This window comes from Capsella rubella, unplaced genomic scaffold (genome assembly GCF_000375325.1).
Source record: "Capsella rubella cultivar Monte Gargano unplaced genomic scaffold, Caprub1_0 scaffold_7, whole genome shotgun sequence".
Lineage (NCBI taxonomy): Eukaryota > Viridiplantae > Streptophyta > Magnoliopsida > Brassicales > Brassicaceae > Capsella > Capsella rubella.
This window is the reverse complement of record NW_006238917.1, coordinates 8,048,331-8,061,714: the sequence shown is the minus strand read 5'-3', so window position 1 is coordinate 8,061,714 and position 13,384 is coordinate 8,048,331. Positions and strand designations below refer to the sequence as shown.

The following is a 13,384-nucleotide window of genomic DNA, read 5'->3' as shown; positions in this document are numbered from 1 at the left end:
ATATATAGAACACGAAATTTATTATTACGATTAATGTACACGAGGCATGAGATTTATTAGCTATATACAGACACAGAGACGCACTTGACGATACATTACAAAGGTACGAGGCATTTTTATGCATCAACCGAGACACTCACAGCATTGAGCTCCACATGTTGTCTACCATCGTTTTGTGGTTGGACAGTTAAGGTTGCACGAGCTTCAGCTTGAGGGTTTTGGTCATTTCCAGGTTGAGAGACTGATATGGAGCTCATGGTTGACCCGGTTGTGCCAATATTGTTGTCATCTGATATGATGTCCCATGATTCTTTCACTGAAGCAACCTCGAGTCCGTTCTCGTGGTATTTCTCCATTTCAAATGTGGTGGGAAGGATGACATAATCGTTTATTGGGTTGTAGAATGGGTCAGGTTCGCCTACATTTAGCCATTTTTTGAGCATTCGGAAGACACGGTGATCATTGAGAATTCCTCGGTGCTCACCAGGAACTCCAACTCTTGCTACTGCTTCAAGCCCATCAGCCTAGGAAAGAAACAATCAACGAAACCGTTGATAGAGAAATGATCAAAGCTAAACCAATCAAAATTCAACATTTTCAATACTTGTGATAAGTTTTTGTGAAACACAATCATGCAACATACCATGGCAGATTCTACCGGGACTGTGCCATCACCGTCAACGCATATATACGTTGGCTGAAATTACCGTAAGGATGATCTAAGATCAGTATTAAAAAAAAAAAAAAGTGATTTCTTGTCTCTCACATTGTAGTTGACACCTGAAAAAGGACGATGAATGTGTTACCTGGAAGTATCTTAGATTTGTTAGATCTTTGACAGGCATCTTCTCATTCCCATAGCTGCAGGGGAGTATATATATCAGATTTAGAAAAGGCAAAACAAGTTACAAGAATATACACAAAAAACAGGAGACCTCAAATTGAGAAACATTACCAGACACTATGAGGGGTTTCTAAATTGGTCCCATATATGTTATAGAATTTAACTTGAGAAGGAAGCTTAGCAGAAGCTAATACTTTCTTGGTTTTGTGAGCCCACTCCATGATCTTCCAGTTAAAAGGAAGATCGATGGACTCTCCACAATAATCAGCCTGAAAATTTGTGTGAAGTATAAGATCAGTCAATGCAACATCTGTACATTTCAAACTATGTCATTAAATTAAAAATGGTTGTCGCATATAACTTACTGTATTATTTGAAAGTGATTTTGTGAAAACTTCAAGGCTTTCCAGGCTACGGTAAGACTCAAGAAAAACATCAGAGCATCCAACTCCATCATTGCTCTGTTTCTCTCTCCACAGCTCTAACACAGGAGGGAGTTCCCATTTGAAATACGGGCAACACATCAGCTCATATATGGATGGACACTCGATAAGCTGAAACAGCAGAAGAAACGAGGGGGCAATTATATTAAACCAATCACTAGAAGAGTTCAAACAAACAAGATCCATGACCAAATAGGACTACAGGACTACTGTTAATTGATCATTACCAACTGATGCATGCTCCACTTAGAGACGAAAAAGTTCTGCTCCCAACCATTGACAAATGACATTCCATTCAGTAAAGTTGATGTGATATATCCAGGAGCACCTGAATCAATAATGCGAAACCAATCAGTCAGGTACTTAATATAGGCTACAATCAGCAGAAATACAAGTCCAAGAATTCACCTCGAAATGGAGCAGCAATAGCAATCCAATTCTGTACATACTTCTCAAATATCTGATGACCAAAAAATGTTAGATTGAGATGGAAAAAGATAAATCTTAGAAAAAGACTAATGAATAAAGAAAGAGGATTTACATACATCACTATGCAGACCCATGAAACATTTCACCATTAGTCCTCCCATAGAATGACTTATAAGATTGATCTTCTTCCCTCCAGAAGCTTTGTAAACTGTTTCCAACTTTTTAGCAAACTCGTCCAATGTTTCCTGCAGTCTAGAACATTGCAAACACAAAACAGTCAACACACTGATCCAAATTTACATCAGAGCCTCAATCAAACTCAAAGAGATTTTACCTGTTGCTTTGGCGGAAATCATAACCAAAGCCAAAAAGGGTTTTCCCCTCTTCGAATCCCCATCCGAGCATCTCAACAATCATCTCATGGAAATAGAACACAGACTCGCGGCCAACAATCTACACAAAGTTTTAAATCATCCCAATGAGATAAGAAAAATCTAACAAACAACACTTTAAGAACAAATTCACCGAGACCTCAGTAACCAAACAGATAGAGCTTAACCATACCATATCTGGGTCTAAGACATCAATTGCATGTAGCCCAGCCCTGTCTTGAGGAACCACGATACTCGTTTTTGGATCGAGAGAGATCGTTTTACCTGTTTCCAAACAAAAATGCTAAGAACTTAACAAGCAAAGCTGATGAGGACTTTCTAAATAAACACAGAGAAACCAAAAGCCAATTTAAAGTCTTAACTTTTACAAATTGAAGTGATCATAAGAAAAAAAGGAAAACACTTTATGTTTTACCAGTTGAAGGATCAAAACGAGACCACATCTTAGTTCGAAACTCGTGATCAGCACCAAAGATCCTAACCCAAACCCGTTCTTCTTTCCCGTTCTCATGATCAACGGCGTTGAGAATCGAGCCAGCGATACCCGGAACCAGAAGAACCGGGTCTAGATTGGGATCAACATAAGTTTCATGATTCCGATTTCTGAGCTTCAGCAAAGCCTCTACTGATCGAATGATCTCTTCTAGTAACAGAGACATAGTTGAATTGAATGATGGCGTAGGAAATTCAAGGCGAGGATGACGAATTCGTAGTTTACCCAATTTGGGGAAATTAGGGTTAGGTGAGAAAATTGAAGGATTTGATTTGAAGAAGAAAGAAGAGGTGAAAAAATAAAACAAAAGTTTGGATTTTGTAATATATGCCGTACAAGTTAAGGTGGGCGAACAAAATAATTGTTATAAACTTTATAATAATGGATTGGTCCAATCATCAAATAAATAAATAAAGAGTATATCCCAAATGGATAATGCAAGATTGAGAATCGAATAATTGAGACAAAAAATAAAAATAGTAATCAATTAAATAATCATCTAAACAGTTTTTTTAAGATATGTTCAATAAATTTTCTTTCCTTCTCTTTTGACAAGGATACTTCACCATGGGCATGACCGCATGAGCTATGTGTTTTTTCCTAGTTGCTGTTTTTTCCTATAACCTATGTGTTTTCTACTTCACAGAAGCCTATACTCAAAGCATCGCTTAAAAAATGTAAAACACACTACTCATGATTTGTTGACAAGATGATTTTAACTTTCTGATGACACAACTCAAATCAAATGTGAAAGATCATTTCGTGAGATTTTTTCATGAGGAGAATGTATTGATCATGGGACGAAGAGTAATCGAATGTTTTGGCCGGGAAGGATGATCCCGACAGAGTTAATCGAAAAGACATCCCTACTAGTTCGTAAAGAAAGACTCAGTTACCAGAATGATAGCACAAAACACCGAAATCAGATTCATCAAATACAAAGGGTTTACATAATTATATCCAAAGTCGAAATAACAAATTTGCCATAGTAGCTAGTTCAACAAAATGTGGCTATTAGCCTTAACTTTTTAATCTCCTTCACTCTTTGTTGCTCTCCTTTTGCCTCTTCCATCTCCAATTCCCACCTGATAAACAATCCATTTATATTAAGTCACACATACTAACATATATGTACACGAAAACCATACTTTATATTCTCCAATTTTGGAAAACTAAATAAAGGAGGCAAGAACTGAAACTCTCCCATTGACTTAGCAAAAATGGATTTATGTATATACAAGTGTAGAGAAAGATAATGAAGGCCTAACTCAGGGATATTGACTAAACATGTATAAAGTCCAACTATTTCCAGATACTATAATTACAAACTGATTCTGAACTGGGAACAATCGATCATACCTGGTTACAAAAAGTCAATCAAACCGAGACAACGAGGCAATGCAAGAGCTGACATGATTCGGTGACGGTACGCAAATCATCAACCTTCTCAACAATTCCCCAAAGCTGACCTTCGTAACGCTTTACTATCGCGATTTCAGCGCACCAAATCTTCTTCGTATCATCAAGATCATGGCTCATATACCCTTGCCAAATAACTAAGAGTTTCCCACCACAGCCAATTAGTTTAGTCGTAAAACCACTTGAGCTACCATTTCTCATGTACATCTCTACTAGTGCATCTAACCCTTCCACCTCTTCCCAATAACCATTCATAATGTCACACCACAACAAACGCATGTTCCAAAATCCATATGAAATATTCCCCATCACGCATTCTGACTTCGAAAATATTGCCATTTCGTTTACACAGTGCTCCCATCCACATTGCTTCGTGTCATAACAATATACCTTATCATCTAAACCGCCGAACTTAATTTTCCCTTCGATCTCTCTGATTCCGTTAATGGGAGACTTACGTATCTCAGTACCCGGATCAGTGAGGCGTTCCCAAGTCTGAGTCTTTGTATCCAACACCTCAGCCCATGATTCGTCCTCTGATCCTTGGCACCCTCCCATGACATAGATTTTTCCATGGTGGAAACATGTGGCAGCGTTATTACGGGCTACATTCATGCTAGGTGCATCACGCCAAGTGTTACTGCAACAATCAATCACCCGCACGGCAGAAGACGGTGCATAGTCCACTGGTCCGCCAATTACATAAATTTCTGAACCAACAGCAATGGTTGATTCTGACACTGTTGGAAGATTAGAAGAGTAATTAAAAGTTACTGGAACCAGCAACTGTCCAGTTGTTTTATTATTCTTCTTAATCATGGAGTCGGGTCGGGTTCTATTAGGGTTGTTAAGCAAGAGTCTATACCATTGGTGAATGTGGAAACTGCTATCGTATAGACAGACGTAGAGCCACTGTTCGGTGTTTCCAATGTGTGATCGAGCTGCTTTGAGATCCGCGGAAGAGATAATTGAACGGAAGCTTTTGGAAACGATTGAGAGCGTTGGGTAATACGAACTCGAGATCCTGGCTAAGCAATCCACTAGGATTTCGTCTGGGAGCGAAGAAAAAGATGGACATGGTGATGAATAAGAAGGAGACATATTCGTAGTCTTCTTCTTACTCGTTCTCTTCCTCGTCCTCGTCCTCTTCCTCTTCCTCTTTCTCTTCTCCGGTGGTTCTACTTGGCTGTTCATAATAATTAACCTTATGGTTCTGTGTAAGATTGAAATTTTATATATATACTTTTTGGTTTATGTAATAGCAAAACAACCCCCCAATTATAAATAGCTTGTTAAAAGACCCCGAAATATTAGGTGAACTCAAAGATGGCATTGTCATCTAATTTTGTCTTTTTACCAATTTGCTCTCTACTTTTGATTTCGACCACAGAAGCCCCTGTGGACGCTCAAATTAATATAAACTTTTGCTAATTTCTCATTTGAGTTTCGAAGTTTCAATTTGATAGTTGTTGTAAAGACATTGTTGGAGCCGAAGAAGATTTTGTTGAGACTTCAAACATACATTATTTTCACCTGTGGAGATTCTTAACTGTAACATATCAAACATAAAGCTTTTATTTTACCTTAAACATAGAACTTTCAATCACTTACAGTGTTAAAGACACAACTTACTATTATTTCGTAAAGATGGTTTTAACTTTCAGAAGACACAACTCAACTTTATTCTTTGATGAGATGTTTTTCATTTGGAGAATCTGTGTCGATCATGAGGCGAAGTGTAGTCGATGTTTGGTCCTTGTGGGACAATTCCGAAAGGGTTAATCGACGGGTGGCTTCCATAGTAATGATGCTTGATGTGATTCATGTTCACCGTGCTACTCATTCCGGGGACCTGGAATATGTCTTTTGTGTAGTTGAACAGATTCGGATACTCCCTTAAGAGTTTCTTGTTGCATTTGAAGTGGACTGCATAAACCTGCATCAACGTTTCAACATTACAGTTTCGTTCGCTTATTTGTGTGTTTCTTTTTCTTGGTTTGAAAGCAGGGAATTCCAATCAATTACCTCGTCAAATCTTATAAGGGTGACAAACAATCTGATATCTGTTTCAGTCAAAGTGTTACCACAGATGTACCGATGTTTTCCAAGAATCTCCTCGCATCTATCTAATGCTTCATAAACTTGCTCAACTGCCTACATATAAGAACCATAGACTTTACATTCTCATGTGATCAATTAACATATACGGGATTATCTATTCATGGCTTCCATACTTACCTCCTCATAAGGTTCTTGTTTCTTTGCAAACCCGCATCTATAGACACCGTTATTTATCCCATTGTAGATCCATTCATTAGTTTCATCGATTTTTGCTTGGAGATGAGAAGGGTAAAGGTCAAGATCAGGATTTCCCGCAATATGATTGAACTCAGTGTTGAACATCCGGATTATTTCTGCACTCTCGTTGTTAACAACAGTTTTGAGCTTCTTATCCCACAGAACCTGACATAAAAACCGATAATAACTCCATCTAGTTCCGACTGAAAGAGACTTTAAAAGACACTGAGAAGCCAAAAAGACTTACAGGAACCGTATACTTTCCGGTGTAGTTCGGGCTAGCAATCTCATAGAGTTCTCTTACACTCTTAGCACCATTAAGATGGTCAGGATCAGCTCCTTGAACCTCAGAATCTGAACCCGGAAAGACCCATCCCATATGCTCATCAGTTTCTTTGGTTCTTCCCCAAATGGGTTTTACAGACTGATGGAAATCAAACAAAGAACGATTCAATCAATACGCTGCTACGAAATGGTATGATTCCACATGACAATAAGCAGTGTTAAAGGGTTGAGTCTACGCACCGAGAAGCTTATTGCATCGTCAAGTCCTTTGATCTTCAAGTATGAAAGGCATCTAGAAGCCCATGGACAAGCATACGATATGTAAAGATGGTATCTACCAGACTCAGCTGGAAACTGAGAATTTGAGTCTTTTGAAACGAAGTTCCGGAATGTCGATGCGGTTCGTTGAAAAGCTCCTGAATCTGATGTCTCATCTACCGCAGAGCGAGCCATTGATAGTGTACACTGATGAAAAAATCAAAAGCAGAGGACCAAACATAAGGTTGAGAAAAAGAGGTTCATGGGCAAAAACAGAACATCATAGTATATGGACCCAAGCGGATCAAAAGTTGGAAACTTTTTGAGAATTCTCAGAAATTGATGCATCATCGAAGCAATACGCAGATCAAACACAAACCCAGAAAACCTGTATCCAATACGAGTATGCACAGAGAGAATATGGAATTATGAATTCGAAAAAAGTGTACCTGAAGCTGAAGACGAGATCCACGAGTACTGAACTTTGTAGCGAGAGAGAGCAAGCTGTTGTTGCTAATGATTGTGGAATAAGACATCAACCAGGAGCTATATACATAAAAAGAGTCACCTGATGAGTTTAAATATACAGAGTCCCAAAGGCTACAGAGTCAATTATGGCGACGGAGTATGTCACTGCTTCTGTCACGCCCACCTGTGAATTTGGATGCTTTCGAAGGAAAATTCAATAAGTACACACCGTTGCATAATTGCTACTCATTAGTGTGTAATAAAAGATTAGGTTCACGTCTTGCTACTCATTAGTGTCTAGTCCCTGTTTAAAACTTTTAGAAAACCCACTTCTTTCTCAAATGGTTGCTACTTTTAGATTAACAAAAATTTTAATTATCAACTAACAAAATCAAACATTTCATGAAGAAAGCTTTAATTTTTTGACAATTTTATACTCGAATCACCCTCTGAAAGCATGTGTCGTTCAATATCTTGATAGATAGATTCACACCCATGTTTTGGTGATAAATCAAAATCCCATTTTCCGGTCTTTTGAATTTACTACCAGGCGAAAAACCCTAAATATATATTGATTCAGAATGCAGCAACAGCAACAGCAGCATTACATGTACCTGCCTCAACACAGTTACATTCCATGATCCCTTGATCCACAATGTGGATTAGCTATTCAAACAGAGAGCACAACACAACGGAGAGAGACATAATTACTTCTCTAGCCTACGCCTCTGGATATTCTCTCGGTCATATCAGCAACAAGGTTTTTCTTGCCAGACTCAGAACAAGCTGTAGTGAAAGCAGCTAAGGTTACACGATCAGCGCTACCATCTTTCTCCAACAATTTCTGGAAGAACAGAGCTGCCACGCCAACTTTCTTCTCGCTACACAACTTTCTCACAAGTGTCCTAACAGTTCTAATCCACAGTTTCTTATCTAAAGGTTCAAGCAGAATCATTGCGTTTGCTGAATCATTCCGCTTACAATACTCATATGCTAATGTGACTCGAGTTACCTCCGGAGGAGACAAACCTCTGTCAATCATTGCTTCATAAAGCTTACAAGCTTCATCTACCATGGACTTCTTGCAGAGACCGCTTATTAGTGAACCATAAGTGAAGCTATCAGGAACGCAACCATGCCTCTTCATGTTGTGAAAATATTTCAAAGCCAGATCCATGTCACCTTCCTTACAAAACCCACTAACCATGGACGTATATGTCTCCTTCGTTGGAACCAAGCCAAGACTCATCACTAATCGAAAAAGCCTCTCACTTTCCTTCATTTGCTTTTGCCTACAAAATGCAGCTATCAGTATGTTGTTGAGGCGCATATCTGCTTCAAAACCAGCCTTATTCATTCGACAGAAAAAAGCAAGAGCTTGCTTATTGTCACTTTGCTTACACTGTTCTTGAATAAGAATAGTGTAAGTAACTCCATCAGCTTCTAATCCACAAGAAAATGCTTTATTCAGCAACTCATATGCCTCCGGTGCCCTTGATTTCTTACAGAGACTATCGACAACCGCATTATACGTATAAATATTTGGCCTAAAACCTTCATCACCCATTAAATTCATCAACTCATATGCTCTATCAAAATTTCCAGCTTTACAGTGACCATCGATGAGCGTTGTATATGTGTTAACGTTAGGAAACAAATCCTGCTCTTTCATTCTGCTAAACAACATCTCTGCACGGTTCAACTTATCTTCTCTGCAATACCCACCAATCATCGAAGTATAAGTATGTACATTGGGTTTGTAATTATCACTACGAACAAGTTTCAGGAACAACCTAAACGCTTTCTCAGTCCATCCCCTTTTACATAGCCCATCAATTAAAGCGGTGTGTGTATACACATTTGGCTTCCAACCATTACTAACCATTTCCTCTAACATCTCAAAAGCCTGCTTGATACTCCCTTTCTTGCATAATCCATCAATCAAAGACGTAAAATTGATCAAGTTTGGCTTAAACCCTAAATCAATCATCTTACGGAAATACCAAATCGCTCTATTCACTAAACCATTCTCACATAGGGCAGTGAGGATCAAAGTACATGTAGCGTTATCAAGAATAAATCCTCTCTGGATCATCCCGGTTAACCACCTATCAGCTTCCTGAATCTTACCATCTCTAAAACAACCAATAACCATAAGCTTATAAGAACTAGAATCCGGACACACTCCTCTCACAGACATTTCGTCGAACACGTTCTCTGCATATTCCATCAAACCCGACTCAATTGCAATCTCAAGAACACAATTCAGAGTTATCGCGCTAGGTGTTAACCCCTGATTCTGCATATCCATAACCATACCAACAGCTTCATTCAATCTCCCAATCTCCGAGAAATTTCTAAGCATACACCGCATTACCTCATGAGCTTTCTGCAAATTTCCATTCGCAAGCAACGAATCAGCGGTGACGAGGTACAATCTCATGAAATGTCTGAACTTTTCGAAACCCACTGCCCAATAGAAGAAACAAAGAGCCACCATAGAACCAGCTTCGCTCGCGAGTGAAGCCACCACAGTGATGGCTTGCTCGTGGGTAAGAGAATTGGCATCGAAGTCGAGATTGACGCGGTGTGGGGATGATATTACATGGTTTTGACGAAGATATGAGTTGCAGACTAATGAACATACCGATTTAACGAGAGATTGAGAAGGCGAGGATGATGGAGAAGGAAGGGGAGACAAATCACTGGATTCGTGGTTGGAAGATATCAATCTGAAGAAGAAAACAGAGCAGAGAGAATTGGGTATCTCAGAAGGTCTAAGAAGGAACCGATTCGACTTACCAAGAAGAGACGCCATTGAAGCTTTAATGGCTTGTCCATAGAGAGAGAGAGAGACTCTTGCAAAAATTTCTCTTTATATTCTAAATGGTTTTTACAAAAAAGAAAAAATATAGTTTTATAATACATCGGAGCAACGGATACAACTATGGTCAAGAATCTTAGCCACAAGGCTCTCTGGTTCAGGGATCAGAGATGAAGTTGCGCTGTTCCAGAAATGGAACGTTAATGATTCATTGATGATCTTCTTGAACAATTCGCCTTGCTGCGATTTCTCATCTTCTGTTGTGGGATATGCAAAATAGCTGCTCCACCAAAATCAAAAAGAATATTTAAAGTTAGAAGCTTCCTCAAACAAAGATGGTTAAGGTCATGAACAAAGCCAGTGGAGAGGTTTACTTTGTTATCTGTTGTGGGCTGATTGGGAAGAATGCAGAGGAAGGTCGAATGTTAAGCTCCTGTTGAGTCATACGCCGATTCTTCCCGTTTAAAAACCGTTTCGCTACTCGTGTCAAGAGATTAGCTCCATTGCATCGCAAACACTTATCATCATAAGTTAAGTAGTATTCGTTCAAGCATTCAAGTAAGAACAGGCTGCAAAGAGAGGGAGGTAGTTAAAACATAAGGCAGAAACATTGGAGGTTACTAAGACAGAATTGATAGTGTTCTAATGTCGAAAAGCATTGATGTGTGTTTATGAACCTTTTCTTTTCAAATGACATAACTGCACCGTTTAACGATTCACCCGCTGCCTGATCCTCCAAGCCAAGAGTGTTTCTCAGGGATGACAATGAACCCACAACTATCACATCAGAATCGAGATAAACCCCACCATATCTGCATATATGTGCAAGATCACTAAGCGATAAGGGAATGCTCAATCAATCAATAAAGATTAGAGAGTGATCAAACTGTACTTGTAAAGAGCGGCAAGCCGAACGAGTTCACTGTAGTGAGTAGGATAAAACTTTGTTTTTCTCCAATCAAACCATACAGAAGCAAATACGTGAGTAGGAGTATTCTGCAACAACTCATCGAGGTTGGGCATTGCAACAGCAACTTTATAACTGCAAAAGATAAACAGATAAACGATTCAATCAAACTATAACTATTTGGACGAGTATGGAGGTAGCATTCTATGTTACTCACTAACCCGTCTTTCACAAAACTGTTTCGGAAGAAATCAAGCTCGACGGTCTCTGAGAAAACCACAACACAAGCATCTCGATGCTGAGAAAGTAAGCTCTCAAGCCCTCTTTGATGCCTAACGCTAAACATCCAACCAGGTGAGTTCCACACCATAAACACTCTCAGAGAGCACTTCTCCTTTCTAAAAAACGAATCCATAAAATCCGAAAACGACAAACTCAGTTCTATACCGGGATAATATCCCCACTTTGTACCATCTGCATACATATGTTCTGTAACCTCATCAAGCTTTCCCTCAGATTCCACAATACTCTGTTTCTTTGTCTCGATCTTCTTATCATCATCTAATGTCTTACGCTCACCTCTCTTGATCTCACCATTTCTCTCATCAACACTATTCTGCAACCTAATCCTTTCTCCACTCTCTCTAACTTCACTTGGTTCCTTCTTCTCTGAAACAACACTCAATGGCTTCTTTGCCATGAAAGGGTTTCTCTTAATCTGATTCAACCTCCATTTCTGCACAACCTTATCCCCTCTAGTCAATCCAGTGATCCCAACTCCATCAGGATCCTGCAACATTGGATTATTCAATGGATTCAACGTCTCTATATTCGACTTAAACATCCTATCTCTCCTCAAGAAATCACCTTTCTTATCAAACCAGTCTCCCCAACCTTCTCTCAATGGCGATACCTTCTTCCCCGATTTCAACAACAACGCATCTTCCACACTCGAAACCTCAACAACCTTCCTACGAATCGATTCGTCCAAAGGAATATCATCAGATCCAAATGCAGCTCTACTCTTATCTCCCAAATCCGAATCTATACTAAAACCTGCGTAATCGTAATCCCATTCATCTATAGATCGTTTATTAAAAGCTCTTCTGATAACTCCATTAACGTGATCAAAATAAAACCCAGAAGACGAAGACGAAGAAGAAGAAGAACCCTTGTTCCGATTAAGATCCACTTCTTGCTCTTGCTCCGCATCCTGATTCTCATCTTCCTCATTCGAAACGCCGTCGTCTTCGATCGCGTCGTCGTGCTCGTCGATTCTATCCTCTGTAGAAGTTGTAGATCCTCTTCCTCCTCCGGCGGTGGTTTCAACGACGTCGGAATCTGAGACGAGGAGAGATTCTGGGAACAAAACTGCATCTTCGCCGGAGCCGGAGCGGAGATGAGTCGGCGACTGAGATGAGAAGAGCGATAAACGAGTGTAGAGAAAGGAGACAGAAGCGAGAAGAAGAACGGCAGACATAGCGGCGCAAGCTTGTGCCCCGTGACGGGAACGGGAACGCCGTGATCTCAACATCTCCTCCGTCGGAATTTAACCGGCGTTCACCTTTAGAAAGAGAGAGTGTTTAACACTCTTTATTATATACATTTCCCGACATCATAAAAAATTGAAAAAAATCATTTTTTTTACTTTTGTCCATATAAATAGTAATTCCAGATTTTAACCGTGGTAGATTCTACTTTTTACTTTATTTTTATTGTTGCTCCTCTTGTTTGGGATGTTCTAAAATGTATTTACCTAGGCTCTCTTGAGACCTTTCAATACGAAGATGAAGTGTAAATCATTCATCGACTAAAGAATAAACTTGTTCAATCAAATTATATTTGATTTATGTTGTAGTCATATAAATTAATATTAAAAGTATTTTTTTTTTTCATAAGACCATATAAATCCTCCAGTTACATGGAATTCTTGAAGTAATTAACATTAGAGCTTTTCTTTATTACAGCATACATAAGGAGTGTATGTATGTTTTAACTAAGATTTTTGCAACTGTAGTCACAAGTGCAAAGTCTCACTTTGTCACCGCGACAAGTTGCAAATCCGGTGTTGTAAACTCGAAAGCACTCGTTTATTTTTATTTTTTGCTAAAACGCAAATATCATATATAATGAAATGTTTGGGGAAACCCATTACAAGCTGCTACCAAGGCAAAAAGGAAGAAAAACAAGATAGCAGTTACAGAAAGATACAGGGAAACCTAAGATTAGATTACAACCACAACTGCAAGAGTTTTTTAAAGCACTCGTTTATGCATGATTCAAGAATAGATCATATTCTTACGTAAATATATATCATAATTTAC

At 39.0% G+C, this 13,384-nt stretch overlaps 5 protein-coding genes across 6 annotated transcripts; all 5 read right to left on the bottom strand.

Annotated features, from left to right (window-relative positions):
- Positions 1 to 3: 3 nt before the first annotated feature.
- On the bottom strand, positions 4 to 2,922 carry LOC17879888 (lecithin-cholesterol acyltransferase-like 4). Its single transcript, XM_006285884.2, has 11 exons — positions 2,524 to 2,922; positions 2,281 to 2,372; positions 2,051 to 2,169; positions 1,833 to 1,968; positions 1,696 to 1,747; positions 1,515 to 1,615; positions 1,210 to 1,398; positions 956 to 1,113; positions 807 to 861; positions 644 to 697; positions 4 to 524 (listed from the first exon to the last, which is right to left on the bottom strand). Exons 1-11 carry the CDS (start codon positions 2,765 to 2,767, stop codon positions 117 to 119), a joined length of 1,608 nt encoding a protein of 535 aa, XP_006285946.1. The 5' UTR covers positions 2,768 to 2,922; the 3' UTR covers positions 4 to 116.
- A 606-nt stretch (positions 2,923 to 3,528) lies between these two features.
- Positions 3,529 to 5,214, bottom strand: LOC17878380 (F-box/kelch-repeat protein At4g19865). Its single transcript, XM_006285530.2, has 2 exons — positions 3,961 to 5,214; positions 3,529 to 3,686 (listed from the first exon to the last, which is right to left on the bottom strand). Exon 1 carries the CDS (start codon positions 5,212 to 5,214, stop codon positions 3,979 to 3,981), a length of 1,236 nt encoding a protein of 411 aa, XP_006285592.1. The 3' UTR covers positions 3,529 to 3,686; positions 3,961 to 3,978.
- A 289-nt stretch (positions 5,215 to 5,503) lies between these two features.
- Positions 5,504 to 7,588, bottom strand: LOC17878232 (glutathionyl-hydroquinone reductase YqjG). 2 transcript variants are annotated; one of them, XM_023779915.1, is made up of 6 exons: positions 7,311 to 7,564; positions 6,844 to 7,068; positions 6,566 to 6,742; positions 6,259 to 6,483; positions 6,046 to 6,174; positions 5,504 to 5,956 (listed from the first exon to the last, which is right to left on the bottom strand). In XM_023779915.1, exons 1-6 carry the CDS (start codon positions 7,395 to 7,397, stop codon positions 5,723 to 5,725), a joined length of 1,077 nt encoding a protein of 358 aa, XP_023635683.1. In that variant the 5' UTR covers positions 7,398 to 7,564; the 3' UTR covers positions 5,504 to 5,722. The 2 variants fall into 2 exon arrangements, with proteins under 2 accessions (XP_023635683.1, XP_023635684.1); XM_023779916.1 differs by having other exon boundaries at positions 5,856 to 5,956; positions 6,042 to 6,174; positions 7,311 to 7,588.
- Positions 7,589 to 7,791: 203 nt separating this feature from the next.
- On the bottom strand, positions 7,792 to 10,202 carry LOC17878771 (pentatricopeptide repeat-containing protein At4g19890). Its single transcript, XM_023779913.1, has one exon. It carries the CDS (start codon positions 10,145 to 10,147, stop codon positions 8,045 to 8,047), a length of 2,103 nt encoding a protein of 700 aa, XP_023635681.1. The 5' UTR covers positions 10,148 to 10,202; the 3' UTR covers positions 7,792 to 8,044.
- LOC17879538 (uncharacterized protein At4g19900) lies at positions 10,182 to 12,646 on the bottom strand. Its single transcript, XM_023779914.1, has 5 exons — positions 11,282 to 12,646; positions 11,046 to 11,195; positions 10,831 to 10,965; positions 10,528 to 10,722; positions 10,182 to 10,433 (listed from the first exon to the last, which is right to left on the bottom strand). Exons 1-5 carry the CDS (start codon positions 12,592 to 12,594, stop codon positions 10,247 to 10,249), a joined length of 1,980 nt encoding a protein of 659 aa, XP_023635682.1. The 5' UTR covers positions 12,595 to 12,646; the 3' UTR covers positions 10,182 to 10,246.
- Between the last annotated feature and the right edge of the window lie 738 nt (positions 12,647 to 13,384).

Coding starts and splice junctions, on each gene's coding strand:
- LOC17879888 (XM_006285884.2), bottom strand. CDS start 2,767: ATGTCTCTGTTACTAGAAGAGATCATTCGATCAGTAGAGGCTTTGCTG. Junction 1,748..1,832: donor TCATGGGTCTGCATAGTGAT/GTATGTAAATCC, acceptor TTTGGTCATCAG/ATATTTGAGAAGTATGTACA. Junction 698..806: donor CAAATCTAAGATACTTCCAG/GTAACACATTCA, acceptor CGGTAATTTCAG/CCAACGTATATATGCGTTGA.
- LOC17878380 (XM_006285530.2), bottom strand. CDS start 5,214: ATGAACAGCCAAGTAGAACCACCGGAGAAGAGAAAGAGGAAGAGGAAG.
- LOC17878232 (XM_023779915.1), bottom strand. CDS start 7,397: ATGTCTTATTCCACAATCATTAGCAACAACAGCTTGCTCTCTCTCGCT. Junction 6,743..6,843: donor ACGATGCAATAAGCTTCTCG/GTGCGTAGACTC, acceptor GATTTCCATCAG/TCTGTAAAACCCATTTGGGG. Junction 6,484..6,565: donor CCGGAAAGTATACGGTTCCT/GTAAGTCTTTTT, acceptor TTTTTATGTCAG/GTTCTGTGGGATAAGAAGCT.
- LOC17878771 (XM_023779913.1), bottom strand. CDS start 10,147: ATGGCGTCTCTTCTTGGTAAGTCGAATCGGTTCCTTCTTAGACCTTCT.
- LOC17879538 (XM_023779914.1), bottom strand. CDS start 12,594: ATGTTGAGATCACGGCGTTCCCGTTCCCGTCACGGGGCACAAGCTTGC. Junction 10,966..11,045: donor CGGCTTGCCGCTCTTTACAA/GTACAGTTTGAT, acceptor ACATATATGCAG/ATATGGTGGGGTTTATCTCG. Junction 10,723..10,830: donor ATGTCATTTGAAAAGAAAAG/GTTCATAAACAC, acceptor CTCTCTTTGCAG/CCTGTTCTTACTTGAATGCT.